The sequence below is a fragment of the Uloborus diversus genome, chromosome 9 (genome assembly GCF_026930045.1).
Source record: "Uloborus diversus isolate 005 chromosome 9, Udiv.v.3.1, whole genome shotgun sequence".
Classification (NCBI taxonomy): domain Eukaryota; kingdom Metazoa; phylum Arthropoda; class Arachnida; order Araneae; family Uloboridae; genus Uloborus; species Uloborus diversus.
The window spans coordinates 131,531,667-131,552,271 of record NC_072739.1 but is presented as its reverse complement, the minus strand read 5'-3'; the positions used below and the strand labels follow the sequence as shown (position 1 = coordinate 131,552,271).

At 31.7% G+C, this 20,605-nt stretch overlaps 2 protein-coding genes across 2 annotated transcripts in view; both read left to right on the top strand.

Moving 5' to 3' along the window:
- LOC129230497 (spatacsin-like) overlaps window positions 1-11,659 on the top strand; it is a 43,505-nt gene extending 31,846 nt beyond the window's left edge. The window contains exons 11-14 of the mRNA XM_054864898.1: window positions 1,850-1,938; window positions 10,176-10,468; window positions 11,416-11,482; window positions 11,586-11,659. Coding sequence (XP_054720873.1) covers window positions 1,850-1,938; window positions 10,176-10,468; window positions 11,416-11,482; window positions 11,586-11,659 — 523 coding nt within the window. The remainder of the gene's footprint in view (window positions 1-1,849; window positions 1,939-10,175; window positions 10,469-11,415; window positions 11,483-11,585) is intronic.
- A 650-nt stretch (window positions 11,660-12,309) lies between these two features.
- LOC129229390 (spatacsin-like) overlaps window positions 12,310-20,605 on the top strand; it is a 90,698-nt gene continuing 82,402 nt past the window's right edge. The window contains exons 1-2 of the mRNA XM_054863685.1: window positions 12,310-12,389; window positions 15,617-15,816. Of these exons, the coding sequence (XP_054719660.1) occupies window positions 12,310-12,389; window positions 15,617-15,816 (280 nt within the window). The remainder of the gene's footprint in view (window positions 12,390-15,616; window positions 15,817-20,605) is intronic.

The window sequence follows — 20,605 nt, the reverse complement described above, 5'->3', positions numbered from 1 at the left end:
CTTTTAATTCAATTTCAAACTCTTTTAGTCACATATACTGTTCAATCAATAAATAAACAACATGTTCTTAACCTTTTTTTTTTTTAAATTTTTGTTTTGTCCCCCCTGCCCCCCCCCCCCATAATGCACTAGTTGTTCCTCCCAAACTGATCATCTGGATCCACCACTGGTCACATTCCCTTATTACTGCACTTGTTAGAATTTTCTGCTCTATTTTGAGTATTTACCAGAAGTTTTATACAAAAAACTTGATCAACAGGCCTGTATTCATTAAAATCTTTATTTTTACTGCAAATTTATTCTTAAATGTAGTTGACCCATGTTTCTCCATGTATTAATCAACCGTAACAAAAATTAACCAGAAATGTTTCATTCATCAAAATCAAATTTGTATGCCATGTATAAGTTTCAGATTTGGTTACTAGAGCTTTTCACTAACCTGATTCGAAACCAAAAGAAGAACTTTACTTAGACATAGGAAGGGTAACAGGGGAAAAACCACATCAGTCAAAAAAAACTAATTTTGAGGAAAATGCATTTGAATGTTTGACTATTGGGCTTTGTCCCCTGTTATACCATTTTCAAATAAATATTTCAGCTGACTTATGGAGTTTTGTCAAAAGATGATAGACTATTGGAAAACTATGCTTCACCAACCACTAGACTCCATCATTATTTCGGTTCCTTGTAAAAGAAAACCGACACAGTTTATCATCTGTACCTTTCGTATGTTCTTAAACTGTAAAACTATTTTAACACCTATTTTGAACATGCTTAAGAAGGACAGTCAGTTATGATATTCATGAGATGTGACGCAAAACATATAGTTTTGTCTTTTACATCACTGCTTCTTTTGTTTTACATTGTTCCTGACACTTGCAAGAGTTTTGTTGTAAATGATAGGTTTGACAAAAAATCTGCTCCCCAGTGCCTGATGGTTTCAAATAACCAATGCTCTACTACAGGATTCGTACGCTCCTTCAAAACTCCTCCAATACTCCTTTATTTAGGAAATTATTTTAAAGGGCCCTTCAAACTCCTTCATTTTAGTTACAACTCCTTCAAAAATTCTTTTTTAGTTCAAGACTACATAATCTTCCTCTATGACAGTAACTTAAAATAAACTTCAACCGACAACTTAACTTCATCACAAGGGCGATTTTAATGTAATTTCGTATATTTATTTTTTTTATAAAGATGCAATTTTCAAATTAATCAGAGAAGTCATAAAAGTTGAAGGTGAAAATATTATTAAATGACTAAGACATTTCATAAGTGAAGTAAAACATGCTTAAATGGTGCTTGGCTATTTTTTCAAGTTTTATGATTGTTTTTCTTGCAACCACTCTCAGCAGCAAAAGTCAGATTTTCTAATTATTATTTAAATATTTAACAATACATAGGTAGATGTACTATGTTAAGTGAGTGTATTAAAAAAAATTGTTTTGTAAATAGCAGTTATGATATTGTAAAAAGGGTCATCCACAAGTGATGTCATGCCTTTAGGGGGAGACGGGTTCAAGAAATTTATAACAAGGGGAAGAGTGACAAAAAGTGACATCACATAGTTATTGTAACAATATGTTTATTAAAAATATAACAAAAGGAGGAGTTAGGTGAAGTGTGTGACACTTTGAGAAATGAAGAAGGGGTCAAATGTGTTGAAAAAAATTGTGACATCATTAAATGACAACACATTAGTACTTCAAAATCTCATTTTACTCCTTCAAAACTCCTTCATTTTATTTCTAAAATTGATTATGAACCCTGTACTATACTCAAATCTAATTAAATTGTAATAATACGATACATCTTTCAAAGTTTTAATCCTAAATTTTTTGTTTATTAGGTTCACTTCATGGCCATTATGTCGTTTATGTGATGTTCCTCTTTTGAAGTTGACCAAAGCTTATTGCTGGTGGTCTCAAAGTCCTCAGTGTGAGTATTATTTCTTACTTCTCATTTCTGTGTTAATTGCATGAATCTGTTTGTATGAGTGCTTTTGTTTTCACGTGGAAGGAAAAAAGTTAATTCAATGAAAAGTTCTAAGTTTTGAAGTCCATTTCTAAAGGTCTGAATTTAAGAATCCTATTTACAAATTATTTTGTTCAAATTTAGATCAATACTGCGGAATCTTATTTAAGTCAAGTTTTTAATAATTATATTGATTTAATTTCGATCTTGCAAAGATGGTTCTATGAATCATCCAAAATTTGCTTAGTAAGTTTTATAAATAATAAAGATACTATTAATATTATTTTTATGATAATCCTGCACCATTCAGATGAATACCTGAGCAGTAATCACCTACTTTTTCTAATTTCTTTTTTAATTGGTAATTTTTTTAATGAAGTTTATCTGTCATGTCTGGGACACACTTTTGGTTATCGGTGAAAGAGTTATTTTCTATCAATATATCCTTGGAATCTCTTCTTTCAAATTTATTAAATATTTACTTTGCTTTCCTACTAATTATTTTCCAGTACTGCATAGGACCATGTCCTTCCCGGATTTCGGAATTTTCCGGATTTTGGACTGACTTAAAAAATAGTGAAAGCTTTCCTGTCATGCAGTATTTGTCACTTTTTTTCTGGTTTTGCTGATGCTCGAGATGAATTTCTTTTACTTTTTGATCAATCTGAATGAAAGTATGCTTCATTTTCCCAAAACAAAAGTCAGAGAAAATTTGCAGCGCTGTATAGTCTATGGCAGTTTTATTTAATTACTAGCAGTACCCGCACAGCGATGTCCGTGCTAAAAAATTATTGGAGGACCATTGAATTTAAAAAAATTGATGCCCCCTCCCATGGGCGCCCATATGCAAAGTTGTAAGGGGGGCTCAAATATTTTCCCCGTGGTTTAGCTGGATATTTTCCCCATGGAAACTGATTTCAGGACAGATTAGAGTCATTAAAATTTGACATTTTTACTAACTTATTCATTAATGGCTGGAGAAGAAATGTTTTTACATTTTTGCAAAGAAAAAAGTACTAAAAGCAAGGAAGTTCTAATTTCAAAGGGGATGGAGGCTCGAGCCCCCCCTTGCCCCCCTATATGGGCGACCTTGCCCCCTCCCCCTCTGATGTGAAATGATCATTTTTCTTTGTCTAAAATGCGTACTCACCTTTTTAAAAAAAAAAAAAACTATTTAAGTTTTTTTGGAATTTAAAACTTTTCGTCAAATGATTAAATTAGATTTATATTTGCTTTAAAACTCTATTTAGCTAGTGAAGCCGTTTTTACTGCAATATAAAATATTTCGCCAAATAAACAAAAAAAGACATCAAATAATATCTTTCAAGTGTAAAAATAATACCATAATTCTATTGTTTATCACCAAACTTGCCCAGCAACCATGCTATCATAATCTATCCGTCACAAAAAAAAAAAAAAAAAAAAGTGCTGTGGACCATTCAAAAATCATCGTCAGAAAAAAAAAATGTCGTACATTTCACTCGGATAAAAACAAATCAAAAGTTCCTTTTATTTCAAAACAAATCGCCAAAACAATGAATTTCGTTAACGGTTGCCTTAAAACAATAATCCTAGACTAAACAGCTCAGAGCCTAACGCGCCAAGCGACCACGCTACCGGAAGCCAGTCCTTCTGCGAGTTAAGCGGATGTTTTTTCTTTGGCAATAATAAATGTTTCGTCAAACAAACAAAAAGGTATATGATCACATTAACAGTAGCTTTCACATCTTTATATATTAAGAGCTGCGTTTCCCGGCTTTGCCCGGTCTACCTTGAGAATAAAAATTGTGTCGATTGACATATTCAACAATCAGGCTTAAATAAAAGGAAAAAAAAACACCATGCAAAATTACCCTTCCAAACATTGACGACAGATATTAAAATACTTTTAACTGTTTAACCGCCGAACTATTGATGGAAGATCAAATTTGAGTATTTTTTTGAATATATGTCTATTTATGTCTAGTAAATACAGAAATAAAATAAAATTTCCAGAAAAAAATTTTTTACTATGTTTTTCAGTGTGTTCCATTTTTGGAACATTGGCGCTTTGCATGAAGTTTTTTTTTTTTTTTTCAGAGAATTTTTTTAAGCTAAGAGGTTTTGAATGCGGTTTCTATCTTAGCATACTTTATTAAGGAAAAAATATTTTAAATTATATTTATGTACATACCAGAATTTAGAAAATCCAATACAGAAATATCTAATGCCCAAGATATGAAAGGAAGCATTGCTGGTGAAGTCGTTTGTCGCAATGGAAACATTTCTTAGTCGTATTTTTTTTTGCACACCGCACAACATTCTTGGGATGCAGATACAATATAATGTCCGTCAGACATTCTTGATTGTTTATGTAAATGACAACAAGGCCCTGGATGACTTTCCACTCGTACTTTTCTTCTTAGGAGGTGAGTTGTTATTTCTCTTCGAAACTCTATATGCTTCACCTTGACTTCGTGTAACTCTCAATGAAATAACCAACTAGCTACAACTGAAATATTCAGAGCATTACTAAAAAGATTCCACCACCATTTTTTACTCCTCAAATAAGGTCTGTTGCTCCCTAAAAGTTTATAGAAGACGTCCACACCCCCCCATTCCTTCATTGTATCTCTTGATAAGATGAGGTTGTGGCACATCTATCTTGCATTTCTGCGCATTTGAGTATCGTTTTACAGATGCAAGTGACTCATGTGTATAACAATTAGATGCTACTGTAACCACTGCATTATCATTCCAGCTGCACATGTACACCTGATCCATCAGATGGATAGTCAAAATTTCCTCGATCTTCTTTAGAAAGGGCTTTTTTGGATTTCAGTGGACAATGGCCAGTTCGGTTTTCACGAATTGTTCCTGTTGCTCGTACACCTTTCTTTGATAGCTGAGAAATTATGTCATATGATGTAAAAAAGTTATTAAAGTACACTTCATGCTTAGACGTGTCAGTCAAAACTAATAATAGATCATTTTCAACTCTGGATCCTAATTGCACATCAGGGAATTCTTCTTTTTTTCCTGAATAAATCTCCATGGAATATGGGTATCCACTTGAAGAGCACAGCATCCAAATTTTGAAGCCGAATCTTATTGGTTTTCCTCTAATAAACATTTTACATAAATGCCGACCGTAGTAGGGAACCATAGATTCATCTATGCTCAATTTTTCATGAAATACACTAACTTCTTGGAGGTTTTTACACAATTCTTCGTAAATAAGGTATACTTTTCCAAGTTTGTCATTTTGTTTTAATTCATGGTTGTCCATCAAATGAAAGCTGTTTTTTATTTTTCGAAAACGATTTCGAGGCATAAGTGTTAGTACAATTGGCACAGATGTATCTTCTGCACTGCTCCAATACATATCTTCAGAAGGAACAGAATGGTACCCACTCAATAGCAGCAAACCAAAACATTGTAGGATTTCATCTCTGTCAACATCTATTGATTCTCCTTTTTGCAATGCATACAAGTTTGTCATATTTGCTAAGTGTTCAACATACTGCAAAGGTAAAATTTTAAAAAATTAATCAATTGGAGATAAATCCACTATATTCGGAAATGCGTGTCGAAGCGGTTCAGTACTTTCTGATGAAATCAGTTTCTGAAAATTAGCTTTCTTCTCCCAAGTTAAATCCATTTTCATACTTTTTCTACTTTTATTTCCTGATAATTCCAACTGTTTCTTTTTTTCCGTTTTCATTCACTTTTTACTTTTATTATCTAATGATTTCAGACTTCGTTCTTCCTCCGATTTTTTTGTTAAATTTTCACGAGAGTAGGCGGAAAAAATGTTCACCTGTCCACATACATCAATTGGTGTAATAGGTTGTAACTCGTCTTCTTCCTCAGTGACATTGCCTGGTTCATCAGAAGGTAATTGGCATATATCTACATGTGACAAATCCGAATCTGACAATGTCTGTAAATAAGCCACAGCTTTTTCTACAGTAAGAAATCTTGTAGACATTTTTTAACATTTATGAAAAGTTGGTATACGTCAAACAGAATTTCGTTTCGATTGAAAACAAAGCTAGCGAATATTGAACTGCATTTAAAATATGAAGAATAAAACGCTCACTAATATTATATTTTATTATCACGTGACAATGCAGCTGTCCGAGCAGGTGTGGATTCGGAGGCATATAGTCCGTCAAACAGTAGACTGTTATAATTTTCTTTGCTAACGAAACGTCATATCCTTTCAAAATATAAACTTACTTGGTTTTGCCAACATCTACATCAGAGTACATTCAAAATGAGAAGAAAAAAGAAACATATATTACGAAAAATGAAATTTCCCTTTGGAAGTCGAACGATTTACTTCTTGAAAATTTGACTCCCTAAAAGCGCCAATGTTCCAAAATTGGAACATGCTATTTTGAAGGGGTACACCTTTTGGAAATATCATTGTACATTTCTACAAGCATTTTAAAATCATACATTGAAGTATTTTTCACAACTATAATAAATATCATCACATTTTCTGAAAAAGCCAATTTTTGGTAAATTTTATAAGAAAAAGTTGCAAAAAGCTCAAAAAACACTCATCTTCGAAAAATCGCAAAAAATAATTGAAAATATATAAACAATCAAGCAGGAAATCAAAAAATACTTTTATAAGACTAAACTGTGTTAAAAAAACTTGTTTATTTTAACGTTATTTCTTGGGAAAACTTTCAGTTAAATATGATGTTCCATTTTTGGAACATTGGCGGGTAAACAGTTAAGAAATAAAATGCGAAAGATGGATTTTGAAAGCGTAACCATGGAAACATGAAATGAATTCAAAATGTATTCATAAAGCGTAACCGTGGAAACGTGAAAATAAAATCGTTGACAACCTGAATCAAAATGACATATTTCAAAATTGATTTAAAAACGCTTGTAACTTTTTTTCCTTTGAAGATAGAAGCTATTTTTTTCGACCAAAGGTTGAGATATTTCTGGAGTAAAAAATGTCGCTTTTTTCAATGGTGTCAAAAAGAAAACTGGGATAATTCCTTCACTTTTTATTGATAGATTTAATGAAGAAAGTAGTGCCTACATTTCAGCTAAGCCTAAAAAAGTTTGAGCTAAAAACGCAAATTACTCCCGTCGTAATGAAGTTAGAGCATCGAAACAAATTGCTTAGAACACGGAAAATTCTACCCTTTTCAACGATATATAATATTAATATGTGCAAGTAATTTTTCACCCATTTAATAGCCAATAATAGGCAATTTACATGAAATTTGGGCCTAAATTGGAATAAAAAAAGAACTGTTTATCGGATTTTTTTCAAATTATAGCCTATGTTACTCAGTGAGAAGGCACCTTTCATTTTTCAAATAGGTCCAGTGGTTCCGGAGATTACCTCGAACATATAAACACACAAAAATTCGTCCTCTCTCTTTATAATATTAGTAAAGATTATGCAATGTGCCAATTGGTACTATAAGTATATCATTTTCTCTGAAATATAATTTTGTACTTTAGTTCAATAGGCTTTGTATTGCATACTTATAAAAAAAGAAAAGTAGTATTGTTAACCAAAAGTGGATGTTAAAAGATTGCTGTAACATTGCAGCAAAACGCTTATTCACCCATAACATGAGAGGCAGCAAAAAAAGGTTTTAAAAAAATTTCATTTAAAAAGAAATTATTTATTTAAGGAAAAAAGTTCTGGTTTTGAGGTCTTCCGCATTTTAGGATTCCTAAATTGTGATCTCACACTTATCAGTTTTAAAAAGAAGCAGACTGTGGGCTATTCCACAGAAAATCAGACATTTTGGATCACAGGTGAGAGTTCAATATTTTGCATCAAAAGTAATATTTAAAAATGCAATAAATGACGTTTTTTCCTTAGAGACCTGAAATACATGTGTGGTTTCTTTGGCAAAAAAAAAAAAAAAAAGAAAGAAAGAAAAGAAAAAGAAAAAAGAAAACCTTTTTACACATTTTGAAGTTTAATATAGATCTGTTATATATAAAACAAAATGTCTGCTTTTTGTGGAATGGCCCTAATGTGGATCTTTAGATAATGTAATGAATGACTTTTATAATTTTCAGTTGTTTTTCTTGTTCAATAAATATTGTGTAATCTTGGTACCACATACGTTTTTTTTTTTCTGAAAAATAAGATTTTTAAATTTGGATAGTTTCTATTTGAAGAACTTTTGTAATGAAATACATCGCCAGCTCAGTCATTCCAGCCGAGGACTGAATTTTGGTGCTTATTAGCACTCATCAGCTTGGCATAGGAAGTGACTGAGCTGGAGGTGGAAAACTTCTTAAGGAAGCCAAAAGTATCATTCTTGATGTGCATTGGTTTAGCAAAAGCTTTGTTATTACTTTTCACAATGTCTGGATCTCCTACCACTATAGCATTTTTGCTGAGTTGCTGGTAAGAAGTGATAAGAAATGTAGGATTTTAAAAGTTTTGTGGATGGTGAATAAGCCTTAGTAGAAGTAAACAGAAATAGCCAAAGTTCTAATGTTGAGTTCTGATAAACGTAATTTGCTTATAGAATTGGGATATTTTCACAAAATTAGTGCTGAAGCTTTAAAATTTTAGAATTCTATTATTTTCCATCTTTAAAAAAATGTACTCTTTTGATTTGAGGTGAGTGAACTTTAGGTATGATTCTTAATAATTGTACTCTTAATAAGATGCAAGACACATTTGTTGATGGACATTATTCATGATTACATGGTGTGTAAAGGTTCAGTGGGATGCATGTTGAATTTCATGTATATGAGTAATTTTAAAAAAGTTGAAGTAGATTTAAAGAAAGCAATGCCTCATAAGTTAGTTCTATTTCTATGAAAATGTTTACACATTTTCAACATCTTTAATAGCAAATGCATTAATACCCATGAAAACTGCTCAAATCCTATTTGTATGTTGAGGTAAAACATGCATATTCCTATAATAGCATGTGTATACAAAAGTTTTTTATTATCAGAACCAAAACACAAGTTTATAAAGCTTGAAAAATATTTTATATATTTTATTTATAGTAATCAAAATTGATAATTCAAAAATGAACGGTTGGTGAAAATCTTTTTGATGTTGATCAGTGTTGAAAATCAAACAATTTTCTCTAGATGCACAATATCACCTTAATTTCCGTCAAAATTGTTTTTATATCTTTTTTTTTTTAAATTGGTTCTTTTGTTGGTGTAGCATGTTCTTCCTTAGAGTTTGTTTCCTAAAAGTATTTAAACTATTTTAAATCAATTTTTTTAAAAATCAGACTTGGAGCTATGATGGGGTTTCCTGACAACAGTTAGAAGTATTGTAAAGTTCAGTGGCAGCATAAATTTTAGTGTTCTAAAAATAGTTATAGTTGTTTCATTTGGCTTGGAAACTTGTTTACATTTTATTAAAGAATATATATCAATGCCACTGGCACTTATATTCCCCCTCATATGAATATGTAATCATCCAATGTGAGTCAACGCCACCTATAGGTAACATGCTGCATCTGCGCAAATGATGCGAAAACTTCATTGTAGAAACATGGAACTTTAGTCTCTTAGTTATTTGCATATATGTGTGATTTTGTCTTGTGCTTAATAAATCTTTCTATAAAATACTTAATAATGCCTGCACTGAGTGTTAATACTGTGCAAATACAATTGATAATGGGCAATATAACTAACTCTTTCTACTTTGAAGAAAATTGAAAAATAAAATTTGTGTCCTGTCGTGTTTATTTCTGATATTCTGATTTTATATTTTAACGGAAATTTTAATGTTTATTCATGACTTGATGCATTGATGAATTTATTCAGCAGATTATTTAAGATTTAATGCATATTTTGTGGTATTATATATATATATATATATATATATATATATATATATATACTTGGCATATTATTTTAATCAAAAGTCCACTTTTAATGGCTGTTTTTAATTTTGTATAATTTTTTGCCTTTTAATGACTGAATTTATTTAATCGGCAGGTTATTTTTCATTTTAATGTACCTTTTAGTTTTGATTAATGACTTGTTTTATTTAAAAGTTTATGATGAAAACAAAACAACATATTTTGTCTTTCCTTTTTCTTTTACCAAACATGAAGGCAAAAAAAAAAAAAAGGTGCCAATATATGATTTAACTTTTATCGTGTGATTATAGAATCATAATCTTGTACTTTCAAAAGTTTCATTTCAACTATAAAATTTTTTGACCCAATTTTTCATTATTACAGCTGCTCACTTGGCTTATGATGCAATCGTTGGCACTGCTCAATATATATACAAGCTCCCTAGCACTTCTGCTGTTGAACTTTTCACAAATGTTCCCATACCACTGTCCATAGGGACGTCTCTCTTTAAATCTCAATCTTTAATGGAGACTATCAACAAAATCCAGAAATCTTCTCCTGAGTCAGTTGACAGAGTCAAGGGGAATTTTCAACCATATCCTGTCTTGTACAATTATCTATTTAAAAGTGAAGAGGAAAGATTAGAATGCGATGTTACAGTTTATGATCTGCTAAAGGTAAGTGCAAGATTGAAGAAAGTTTTTGCTCAGAAAATACAAATGTGACTACCAGCAACAGGGTGGGCCCACCTAGGTTGGTCCTAGTCAATTTATTAGTGACCAATGAGGATAAATGACCCTCTTAAATCTGTCTACCCCCTTACTCATTGCAGCCTCATCCAGTAAACTGTTAAAAAAAAAGTTGTAACTTTTCCCTAATTCCCAGTTAGTTTGAGGTTTGAGTAGCTTAAAACAATGACCCCTCATCCTGATTTCCATACAAAAAGTTAATCCCTTAATATCTTTTAATTTGATAAATTTAAACAACTGAATCATACCCCCTCTGACTCTCCTTTGCCCCAGGTTTTACATGTTAAGCCTTTTAAGTCTAGTGATTTATTAATAATGCTATAAATATAATGAGCGTTTACTTTTATGCAATAAATGATTATCATAATAATGAAGAAAAGAACTGCATCTGTTTACTGCATAATCCCACATGATTTTAAGTTATTATTATACCTCATTATTAAAAAAAAAAAAACATTTGATTAGTTTCATTCTACATTTGTAAATTGAGCACTTATTTTGATTAAAAAGAAAGTATCGAACTTGACAAACACACTTTTGGAAGGAGAACCTTAGATGAACTTGAAATTGTTAGGAACAAAAGGAAAAAGTCATGAAATTTACATACAGGAAAGATAAGCTATAACACTTTGATTGATTTTAGTTTCCTACTTCCTGCCTATCTTGTTTACCCAAAAGCTAGAATGTCCATCTTCAATGGTGGGATTCTATTAAGAAATGAAAGTCAGCAGTTGTTTCAATTTCATATTTATTTCTCTATAAGCATTATCTGGTTTAAAAATTTCTTTGAATTGTTAGAATTTTTGTTGCTGGTTTTGGTGCAAATTTATTGTAAATGTAGTGTTTTTCTTTCAATATTTATTTGTTTGACATAGGGAAGCACAGTGTTTGATACCACTCAACTTTTTGGCTGGCAGTCTGCAAATACATTAAAGTCAGAAGGTAAGAAAAAAATTTCAAATTTTTCTTTAGCACTTAATATTGTTATCATATTTTGCAAAGTAAAAGTTTTTTCTGGTTAGAATATAAATGCTTATTATGTTAGGGTTACCTTTCCCTACAAAACCCTTAGTTTTAAATCTGATTTACAATCCAAGTGTAGTAATATATTACAAGTAAAAATATGGACGGAGCCACATACGTACTACTAAATGCAAGTGTTCACAAAGTATGAAAAAATCAACATTTAATGCAGATGCAGCCAAATAAATTAACCTTTAATGTTAATGCAGCCAAAGATTGCATCAAAATGACTGAAAGGTTAGCTCATGTTTGCCTAATATTTTACATAATTTTTTCCTAATTATCTTTGATGTACCATTTTTGATGAAACTTATGCTGTTGATAAGCCAAAGCCAGTTTCATCGTTTCTTTTTGCTTTGCGTCATGTACATGTATAACGTGTTTCAAATTTTATTTTTTGTTCTCTTCAAAAGTAGAAGGAAAAGAGAAACATTTTACCTTTCTACTGAGCTTAAAAGTTTGCTTTTTTTTTTTGAATTTACACTTAATTTTGTTTTTCACCTGTTATTTTAAGATTCATTACATTTGTGTCACAGTTGAAATGAAGTTTGTTTTCATGCCAAAAATTGTTTGATGCCAATCTGTGTCTTTTAACTGATAAATGCTGTTATCTTGTCCTCAAACTTTTGAAAATTAAATTGTATTTTTTCTAATTAGATGCTCAAAATGTTCTTCCTCATTTCTCCCTTGCAAGCCTTTCTGAGCAACATGGGCTAAAAAAAGAGTTGACTTACCTTTATTACTTGATGGAAGGAAGGCCTAATTATGCGTACCTCAAATTTGTTGCCCAAGAAGTTGTTATTGATTCCGGTCTTTCTCTTTCTAGGTAGGTATTCTGTACATAGAGCATTTCCCCCAATCTTTGACCTTTTACAGAATCCTTTTGATGATATCCAAGTTACAGGTAGCCTTAATGTCCTTGTAATAGTGCTTCTTTGACATATTTTTTTTAGAATCAATACTTACATTGAAGAAATTAAAAATTGTTGTGACTGTATCTGTAATTAAACTGTATAGTACCCAGTACAATGGAAAATTTAATTAATCTACACAAATATTTACTAATTAGTATGTACCGGACAAAGTTGGGTTTTTGACATCAAGCTTGGATAAAATACTGGTTTAAACTTCCAAAAACACTCCAGTGTCAAAATCTGCTAGTGAACAAGAGTTTGCTGATTAAACATCTATATAAATAAAACCAAGAATATGTGTGTGTGTGTTCCTTATACGATTCCATAGTTTTCGTCAGACCTCGACCAAATTTGGCAGGGAGGTACTTGGGCACCCGAGAAGGAATGTAAGGAGAGGGGGAAGGGTTCAAATGCAAAAAAAAAAAAAAATGAACCGTTCGAATTTTAACTTTAAGACCCAATAATAGTATTAAATAGCTCTTTCTACCTGAAATAATTATCCGATCAGTTCAAATTTAGCGTCTTTCGAAAGACAGCGAAATATACCCCTGAAATTAATTTAATTTCTTCGAGTTAAAAAAAAACATGTCTGTAAAATCATTGGAAAAAAATTTAAAAGCCTTTTTAAACCTAATCAAACACTATTTTCATATCGGAAAATGATCGTTTGTGCAATCTCATTTTAAATTAGTGTTCAGAAGGTTGCCACTTTTTTTTTCTCTGCTGTGGCTGAATAAAATTTTGTTTTTGTTTCAAGGTAAAATTTCCCCTTTTGATTTTTATCTGACAATTTATCTTCTTTATTATTTTTTATTTATTTATTTATTTATTTATTTTTTTTTTTTTTTGTACTACCAGCAGAAGATAATCAAGGTGTTTAGCTGTATTCATGGAGGGTTGCATTTTATTTTTTTCGGGAATTTCCAATTTGCCGTTTTCTTTCTTTAAGAATGGTTATTTTGTCGGGAAATTTTACAGTATTTTTTTTTCTTCATTTGCATCCTAATTGTTTAACATGCTTCACTTGACATAACTGTTATTTTTGAGGTAGACCAAGCAAAGCCGGGCAATGCATCTAGTACTATATAAACTAAGCAGCAGCTATCAATGTCATACATTATGCTGATTGGTTTATTGACACCATACATTTTGAGTTCCTGTACTTGGTCACACAGGACCCGTTTATGAACTCAAGTCCAATGACAGATATCACAATGCAGGCACATAATATAGGACAGAATTAACAGAACAGAGAAGGAAGTTATAACTAGGGCAATGGGCGGAAATCGAACCCACCACCTCAGATTATGATGATATTTTGCTAATTGGATATGACCATAATATGGATAATTAGCAAGCCTTGAAGTAATTTTAATTAATGAAAGTTATAGTAAAATGTCTGGTTTTCAATCTCGGAGATTAAGAGTCAATTCATACATTTTCCTATACATACATGTGTGCATACATTTTGTGGTTTATTTATTTATTTCTTTTTTTACACCTAAGAACTTAAGTTAGCATTTATTTTTGACATAGCTTTTAATATGTATTAATAGAACTTACACACTACTGCTAGTATGAATTCAATAGTAATTACTAATTATACTGATCACTATTGCTTATCGTTTGTATTATAAATCATTTCCTCAACTTCTGTTTGACACATATTAGGAATACAGATAATATCTATACATGTAAGAAGAGAATAAGATATTCAACAACTGAATACTTAGACTTTCAGTAAAGCTAAATAATTCCAACCTGCTGCACTCCCAAGCATTTGTTTAAATTGAATATTGTTAATAATACAAGCATTCAACTAAACTGAATTTGTTTTGTAAATCTTAATTTTTAGTGAGTGCGGAGCAGGGGACCTTCTCAGTTTTTTCTTAGGTAATTCTTATTTGCTTTTCAGTTATGTAGTTCCTTTGCTCTAAACCTTGTAATCTTAATCTTAGCATCAAGTAAAAAACAATGTTATCTGTACCTGCATTTTAATGTGCCTGCTAGTTGCATATTGGTGACATGAATTTCAACTGTCTCCTCGTGCTTAAATTCATTTAAGAACCCTCCCCACATGCTTAAACTCATCTGATAGATATCTTAATTTAATATTCCCTTTACTGCACATTTAGAAACCCCAACATTTATTAATCAGGAATAAATTTTACTTCAATAAAGTTTACAAACAAATATAATGCAGTCAAACCTCACTGTTGTGAACTGTCTGTGGATCCAACAATAAGTTTCACTATAACCAATGGTTCACTATATCCAAATCCTTTGAAAAAATATTTTCTTCACATGTGGAAATAGTGATTGAGGTAATAAATAAATTTCTTATAAAGTTTTAACTAATTATTCGGAAATTGACTAAATGTTAAAATGAAAAAAACATTTTTTGAAATTTGATTAATTTTCTGCATTTTATAGGAAAATAAGCAATTTTTGACTTATTGCAACTTGGTTTTCAGTAGATGTCATCCTTTTTCTAATTTGCAGTTCGTAAAGGGTCCAATATTTTCTGGTCTGCCTTTTCAGTAGAAAAAAAATATTTAATATATATTCTCCAATGTTATCTTTGAAGCCTTTTGATGGTTGCTTCAATTTCTAAACTTATCAGTGAGTTAGATTCCAGTAACTTTTTGACTAATTTTGAAAGTGTATATTACTTCATTGAAAGAGAAAATTATTTAGATAAGTTAATACACATTTTCTAGATGGCAGTGGTTAATATAACAATACTGCCATAAATGTAATGCCAAACGCACTTCCTGTTTCCACAAATTCCCCACATAAAAGTGTTCGTTCTTTTGCAAAACTATGTTGCATACTTCACACGACCTCCTCCCCATATACTGTGAAAAAGTCTAAGTTTAAACAAGCCCTGTGCCTATCATTTCAGAACTTTCCAGGGGATGGGGGGGGGAGCAAAGGGTACATACACAGTACAAGGGGAAAACAGCAAAATGCATACACAAAAGCATAATTATATTATTTCCCATATCGGCTGATTACCCAAATAATGGGGTGCCCCTTCCCCCTCCATTTTGAATAGTGTTGATTAATTTTCTGAAAAGTGGTCAAACGTCTATGGTATTTTAATTTATGTCCGAAAGTTATTTTTCTTTATTTGCAGAGTTCGCTCAACGTGCAGAGATGTCACAGATTATGCTCTGTCGAACTATCAAAATCGTCAGATTTCTGCCGCTTGCATAACCTTCATTGAATTGCTAGGTCAAGATTCTCTGCCCCTGAGAGTTTGTTTGGTTGCTGCAAACATGCTTCATGAGCACCAAATGAGCGATCAGGTGAATGATGGTAGTCATCCAGAAATTGGTGAGTACTTGACAGATGTGAATTGCAGTTCTCCGGTAACTTTGAACTGCAGTTCTCCATTTTAAATTACCTCACTGTTACTCTAACAGCTTTATTGTTTTTTCTTGGTATGAAACGAAGGAAACACCCCTAAATTAGGATATAGGGTCTGGTGGGGGAAAGTGGTCAATGGGGTAAAGTGGTCATACGTCAAATAAATGGCTATAGCTTGGAAATAAATGTTCGAATGAATATGAAAATTTTATTTTAGAGTAGGGCAGTTAGAAACTACATTTTGAATACAGAATTTTACAACTGACAAAATTTTAATTGGTAAAAAAAATATTTTGCGTGAAAATGAGAAATTTTAAAATCTAAACACCTTTTTTAACTTCCTTGGGAAATTTTGTTTGTTAGAATTAGGAACAGATTGACTGCACAGGAAGCTTCCTACATGTCTCAAGAACTCTTACTCATTAGCAGTTAGCTGAATCTATTTTAGGTAATTTTTTAGAACAATTTAAGTAAGATGGGGTAAAGTGGTCATAATATTAGGCTTGAACGAATATTGTTCTTCTAATGTCACTTAAACTTTAAGTATAAGGCAGATACAGATTAAATATTAGTTTTACTTAATATGTATTGTTTTTACAGTAAACGGGGTTAAATATACGAGTATATGCGTATATATACGCATAAATACTCGTGTAGGCACGTACATAGGCGTATTCACATAAATGCGCCAATAAATACGTATATGGGTATCTGCAAGTATTTTTTATTCATACAGCTATCCATTCTACTATACATTTATATACTCGCTTATACTAGTATATACAAGAAAACATTTACTTAGGTAGACACGTAATATACGCGGTTGTACTCGAGTAAACACTTACATACAAGCATAAGAAATACAAGTATACAGAATGAGTTTAAACTCTTGAGAAAATTATTAAAAGGTGTTAGAGAGGAGGGTCAATAAGAAGTAAGAGGGGGAATAAGAAGCAAGAATCTCACAAGGAACATATGGTCACAAACACAATGCTGACGCACTACATACACGCAAAGCCAGAAACTGATGGATGCAAAAAAAGTCACAAAATTATTACACGAAGACAATTTTGCACAGCATTTTACGTCTTAAGAAAGTTTTAAAGCGATTGATGAATTTTGCGGATTGCAGCTGTAACGCATACTTTGCATTCACAGATCACTCTCTGTTGCAATAACGAGACTTTTGAAAAACTTTCATCAGCCGCTGCGCTTTTGTTGCGATGCTACTACAGGTCGTAACTTTTAACAACTGCTCTAAATATTTCTTAAAAACTAAAATGCTAGGTAAAATCATCTTTGTGACACAAATTTGTGCCCTGCTTTGCATCCATCAGATTCTAGCTTTGTGTGCATGTAAAGCGTTCATGATTATAACTTCCTTATGATTCTTAGCTTCTTATCCTCCTCTCTCACACCCCTTTGATTTTTGCCCAAGAGCTTAAATTCACTCTGTAGGCCGACATGTATATAAGCGTATATTCTTGTGTATACATACATGTACTGGTGTATGCACGTAAATGTACGTATATACTTCTATACAGGTATATAAATGAGTTTACGCGTATACATGTATGTATTCTCGTGCTTCCATATTATATATACGTGAGTAGATACATACAAAGACGCACTGGATGTACCCATGAATTAACTCGTGTATATCCGTATATGTATGTACACTTATATATGCGTATATACTTCTACTATTTACATATATACTCAAGTATGCACGTATTTTCTCGAGATACAAGAGCATACGCGCATATGATGTTCGTTTATACGCGAATATACTCGTATACACGTGACACGTGTATACACGTGACACGCATATACACGTGACGCGCATATACACGTATACACTCCTGTAGGTAATCACATATACATGCTTATATACTCGTATACACATGACACGTATATACACGTGACGCGTATGTACTCATGTAGACATGTATACACTTCTGTAGGTAATCATGTATACCTGCTTTTATACTCGTATATACACATATATACTTGAGTAGCTACGTGCATGCATATATCTCATGTATACAGGTATCTACTCATATAAGAACATATATTTACTCGTGTATAACACGACTCGAATATATTCGTGTATACACTCATGTACTCGTGAATATAATTTTAACTATAAAAACTACCGAAATATACAAATTTTAGGGTTATTTATAGGTATATTAAGTGGTCATAAAAACATAGGGAAAAGAAAGTGCTCTAAAACTACTAAAATCAATGTTTTTCTTCCTAAAGTTCAATGTGCCATGTTCTGTAGTAATGCAATGTAAAATAAGAACAAAAAAAGTTGAAGTGTTTAAAGAATTTGTTTTATTTATTGTCCACCTTAGTTGAAAATCTACGATTTTATGACCACTTTACCCCACCAGACTCTACTGAATGACCGAAAAAAATGCACTATCTATTTGAATAATGGCAACAAACAATTATTATGGTTCATAAAAGTTTCCAATGTAAAAATAAAGTGAACCAATGTAGAAACAAGCCATCTAAAGAAAGTGTTCAAACTGCTGGCCATTGTGGTTCAAGTGCAGCTGATGACGCTGACCAATGAAATCCAAAATGTTTAAAATCACTTCTGATTGATATTAGGGCACTTTCTTTCCTAATGGCTGCTCTCAATTCATCGATTGACTGTAGCAAGCTTTGCGCTTTAAGCTATGTGCTTGACATACCCTACAGAAAGAAAATCATTGGGATCAAATCCAGAGACCATAATATGAGAATTGATTGTCCTATGCAAATTTTACATGGTACTACTTAAAATATTCAATATAAATAAAAAGGCTGGACACTACTAGTCTCAATAAATATGTTTAAAAGTAATATTTTATGGAAGTTTAATTGTTTAAGCAAATGAAAATATTAGAAATGTTTGTCATAATGAGTGTAGTTTCAGAAAGCGTTCTCTGGAAAGCCTATATCTCAGGGAGTTTGAGCTTCTCTGTAGAGTTTACTACCAGTATTTCTTTTTTTCCAATATGACTGGTACTTTCCATAGCAAACAAATATCAACTCAAGCATCTTAACTTTTTTTTTTCAAAGGAAAAAAAGTATAAGTTCATTACATACATTAAAGGAGTAAGTAAAGTAAGTTAAAGTAAAGTAAAATTTGAAAAAAAATCAATTGCAACACAAGACATATTCTCACACTTAAAAAATGAGGGGGAAAAAGGATTTATAACAAAGTGAAGTGCAAAAAAGGATATATACGTATAGTAGACTAACATTAGCATATGAAAGAAAGCTGAAATTAGCTTTCTAATTCAGTAAAATCCTGTTATAATGAATACCATTACAACAAAATATATGTTTCAACGAAATAAAGTTTCAGTCCCGATTTAATTTCCATTACATTGTTTGAATTTCATTACAATGAAATTCCCGTTACAACAAACAAATTATGCAGTCCTTTGAAGTTCGTTTTAACAGGATTTGACTGTACGACCAATCCTAACTTTTAACAGTGAATGTAAACAACATGATCAAAACTAGGATCTTCCTTGTGTCTGTTCAAAATACTTTTCAAGCCTTCAAACAATTTTATAATTTAAATCTTTGCAGATATGCAGGGAGCAATGTGGGGAAAATACCCCCAATAATAGCAATTAAGTCATTGAAAGAAAGTATTCTCACATTCTTCAAGTGCCAAATGATTGAAATGCTTTTTTTCCCCCGCAAGATAATGTCTGTTTAGTTTCTTTTTTCATGGAAGTTGACGATTGAGTACATATACAGTAGAACCAGGGGCGGCAAATAGGGGGAGCAAGAGGGGGCGGTTGCACCCCCAAATATTTTGCACAGAATATTAAGAAGTCAGGAAATTCAATTTACATAATGCGCGAATCAGTGATCATCATATGCAATAGGAAATTTAAAAAAAAAAAAAAAGAATCTGCAGATGATCTTTAGTAAAAGTTGATGAAACATGAGACCTGTCCAGACACGAGCAACTGTTTTTCGCTATTTGGATAAAAACTTAGAAATTCATGAATCATTTTCAGAACTTCCAGAATAAAAAACAGATGGAGAATAAGTTTGTTTCAACTGAAGAAGAAATTTCCTCATATGGGTTAAACGCCTCATACTTGTAAGTCTAGTGTTAAGATGATGCTTCTGCTTCTAATGTGAAAGGACAGTGCAGAGGTGTGACTGGCCCGATTTTTACGAGAAGTTCCTTGGTATTTTGAGTTCATTGTTGCGCTTATATTTTAAATGTATGTTCAATTAGTGAGTGAACATTGATTCCTTCGGTTAAGAGGCATATTTGAGCAATTCAATACATTGTATACTTTCATAGAAACTTCTTACAAAAGACACGCTATTTTTGAAAAGAAAAATCTTGTATCAACAAATACTTTTGCAGGATGCTCTTTAACTGAGAGGTACAAAATGGTCTTCAAAAGTTAAAACTGGAACTCTTGATTGAGCTCCTATTAAGAGCTTGTTAATTTGGAATTATTGGACGCATTAAAAAAATATTTAAAAAAGTGACAAAAATCCACATGATGATGCAAAGTCATATGATTGGCTCAATATTTTGTATCAAATAATAGATTCATTCAGTTTCTTATGAAATTAACACAAGATTTAGTGATAAATCTAAGTTCAATATTATATGTGCAGGTTATTGAACAAGATAAATAAAATATTTCAGTTACACGTAAAAGTTGTTGAAAGAAGCAAAAAGAATTGTTTTGTGAAGAGCCAGTGTACTTCAATGATG